This window comes from Hippoglossus hippoglossus, chromosome 21, assembly GCF_009819705.1.
Source record: "Hippoglossus hippoglossus isolate fHipHip1 chromosome 21, fHipHip1.pri, whole genome shotgun sequence".
In the NCBI taxonomy this organism is placed as follows: Eukaryota; Metazoa; Chordata; class Actinopteri; order Pleuronectiformes; family Pleuronectidae; genus Hippoglossus; species Hippoglossus hippoglossus.
In genome coordinates, this window is record NC_047171.1 from 1,112,115 (window position 1) to 1,115,164 (window position 3,050).

Genomic DNA, 3,050 nt, shown 5'->3' on the forward strand with positions numbered 1-3,050 from the left:
CCTGTAATCATACACCCCTAATGACTGTGTGTGTGTGTGTGTGTGTGTGTGTGTGTGTGTGTGTGTGTGTGTGTGTGTGTGTGTGTGTGTGTGTGTGTGTGTGTGTGTGTGTGTGTGTGTGTGTGTGTGTGTGTGTGTGTGTGTGTGTGTGTGTGTGTGTGTGTGTGTGTGTGTGTGTGTGTGTGTGTGTGTGTGTGTGTGTGTGTGTGTGTGTGTGTGTGTTGGGGGGTGTCATGTTAAGGTGAGTCCCAGGCTTCGTTGCTAAAAGCTTGTATGACACTGAGATCTGATCTGTGTGCAGCTTAATAAAACATGAACAAAACTACACATCTATTATTTAGAAACAGACAAAGAGGAGAGGAGAGGAGAGGAGAGGAGAGGAGAGGAGAGAGGAAGAGGAAGAGGAAGAGGAAGAGGAAGAGGAAGAGGAAAAGGAATAAGGAAAGGAGAGGAGGGGAGGAGAGGAAGAGAGGGAGAGGAGAACAGAAGAGAGGAAGGGGAAGAAGGAAAGGAAAGGAGGAGAGGAGGAGAGGAATAGGAAGAAGGAAAGGAGGAGAGGAAAGGAAGAGGAGGAGGAAGAGAGGAGAGTCATGTCAAGTCCTTTAAGACCTGTACATCCGAGTCCTTCTGCCCTTAATCCCGCTGCATTATGGGATTGATTCTTCTTGTTTGACTTAATCCACTCGTGTGTTTTCACCTGAGCTGCAGCGACTCTCACCTTCAGGATTTAAATTTAAATGTTAATGCTTCACTTCCTGCAAGAATCCAACAAATAGACGTGTCGACTAAAGCATTAAGAGTGTTAGTGATTAATTGAGAATAAGTGAATGTTTGTGTTGATGTCAGCGACGTTACCTCCGAGCGAGCCTGCTGGATGAAGTCACAACATTCCTGGATGTGAGTCAGCAGATCAGCGTCAGGAAGATCCAGAATACTGACGGTCTTATAGATGAACAGGTCAGGGAAGATGTTCTCCACGCCGAAGGCCACGTTCAGGATGTGAGACACCTGGAGGAGGAGGAGGAGGAGGAGGAGGAGGAGGAGGAGGAAGAGGTTATGTCCTTATTTCACCTTTATCTTGTTATCATTTTAATATTTCATCAGAAAATGAATTTCCCTGCGTCCACAGTGAAACACCTGAACAGACACACACATGTTCACATGAGCAGCTCATAGTCCCCTCAGATCTTTCAGATGTTCCTCATTGTCTTTGATTTATTGTTGTTGTGGCTGTTTTTAGAGGTGCAAAATGAATAGTTCTGCTAATTTGCTAACTCATATCTAAACATATAAATTCAGTCGGCGTGAAGAGAAACTAAAGAAGCTTTGTTGTAATGTTTCACTTCAGAAGATTAAAAATCTCACCTTGTGTTTTCTCAGAGTTCCAAAGTCATGTGCAGCATCCTGCGAACCTACACACACACACAGAGAGAGAGAGACACACACACAGACACACACAGATGGACACACACACACACACACAGACTCAGTATTTGTCTTTGAGACTCTGTCCTGGGTGTTGAACCAAAGACACAGTCGTTGTTGTTCCACCTGTGAACCACTGAGGTCTGATGGGTCATGTCCCCCGTGTCCTCCCCCACGTCCTGCCTGTGTCATGTTTCCCTCCACACTGAGCTGAGGGTGGACTGAAGGTGACCTCCAGGACGGAGCAGGACAGGGGGTGGACACATCTGAACTATAGGACACTCTGACACTTCTGTGTTTCAGAGTTGGTCAAATCCATATATTTTACACCCACATAGCGTTTTTTTACTAATTTAGCCAAGTGTTACCAGCATAATGGTTTTATTACAAATCATTGTGATCGCCTCCTGGTGGCTGGCTGCAGTATAGGTCAGAAATGCTCCTCCTCCAGGTTAGCAGATGAGACATGGACCAAACTAAAAAGTGTTTCAGATCAGTTTGGTTTGAATTAGTTATTTGATGATATAAAAAGAGAGATGTCATGATTGACGGTTTCTATTCTCCCAGTAGTTTATTCACGTGTCTCGTTCACTCACCCAGCAGCAGGTCGGGTTTGACGATTCCAACCTGCAGGTCCCAGGAAGTGTCAGGGACGTATCCCAGCATCTTCTCTGGGGGGGCGGGGTCTTCAACCACAGTGATGGTCGAACCCTTCCAGGTCTCGATGATGCGCCGGCCGCTCAGTGATGTCACGCGTGTGCACTGCTTCCTCAGCCGCGTCCGAGAGAAACTCTGGATCTCCTCGGTCAGGGACTGCATGACCACGCCGGACTGGATCGAACCGGGCCGGGCTGCAGGGAACCTGAAAGATTAAAGCAACACTATGTACCCTTTGCTGAGCGGCGACAACAGCGCCCTCTGCAGCAACAAGTGGTAATTACATGACAAATATCTGCTGGGCTCAGAGTCGAAGCTGTTGAGGTGACGTGAAGCAGCGTTAAAGATAACAAGAAAACAAAGTCCATCCATCACTCAGGCAACAAACACACACAACAATCTAAATCTCAGCACAAATCAAAATTTATGTTGATCAGAAATGTTTCAATTGTCCCAAAGCATGAACGAGTGAATCCAGTTTCATGTGAATCCAGTTTCATGTGAATCCAGTTTCATGTGAATCCAGTTTCATGTGAATCCAGTTCTCTGTAGCAGCGTCGGCTGGGACTCTCCAACACAAGTGATGGTGTCGGTGAACCTGATTCTCTAGTTCAGAGTTATGTGAATTCACAGGTGATAAGATCTTTACTTCAAGTTAACTTCAGATGAAATGATTTTAATTAATCTTTCTAATTGATATTTGATGAGTTTCCGTTTGGCCTCTTTGTCATTTCACTGTTCTGACTCCTGATCCTCAGGTTTTACCTTCTGGAGCCAAACTGAACATTTTCAACGTGACAGGAGGAAGATTCACTGCAGGAATCACATGTTCAGAAGTCATTTTCAAAAACACCAGTTCAAGAGATACTGGATGTTTGAATTCATAACATATCAAGCAACCAAAGCATACAGGTCAAAGTTTGGTTGTTATGATTGACGACCAGTCAAATATATAAAAAATAAGACCG

General features: G+C 45.1%; 1 protein-coding gene across 1 annotated transcript in view; it reads right to left on the reverse strand.

Annotated features, from left to right (window-relative positions):
• Nucleotides 1-2,284, reverse strand: part of dusp19a (dual specificity phosphatase 19a) — a 3,974-nt gene extending 1,690 nt beyond the window's left edge. Inside the window, exons 1-3 of the mRNA XM_034573324.1 lie at nt 2,022-2,284; nt 1,366-1,412; nt 856-1,008 (exon numbers count right to left, since the gene is read on the reverse strand). Of these exons, the coding sequence (XP_034429215.1) occupies nt 856-1,008; nt 1,366-1,412; nt 2,022-2,244 (423 nt within the window). The 5' untranslated portion in view covers nt 2,245-2,284. The remainder of the gene's footprint in view (nt 1-855; nt 1,009-1,365; nt 1,413-2,021) is intronic.
• Nucleotides 2,285-3,050: the final 766 nt, after the last annotated feature.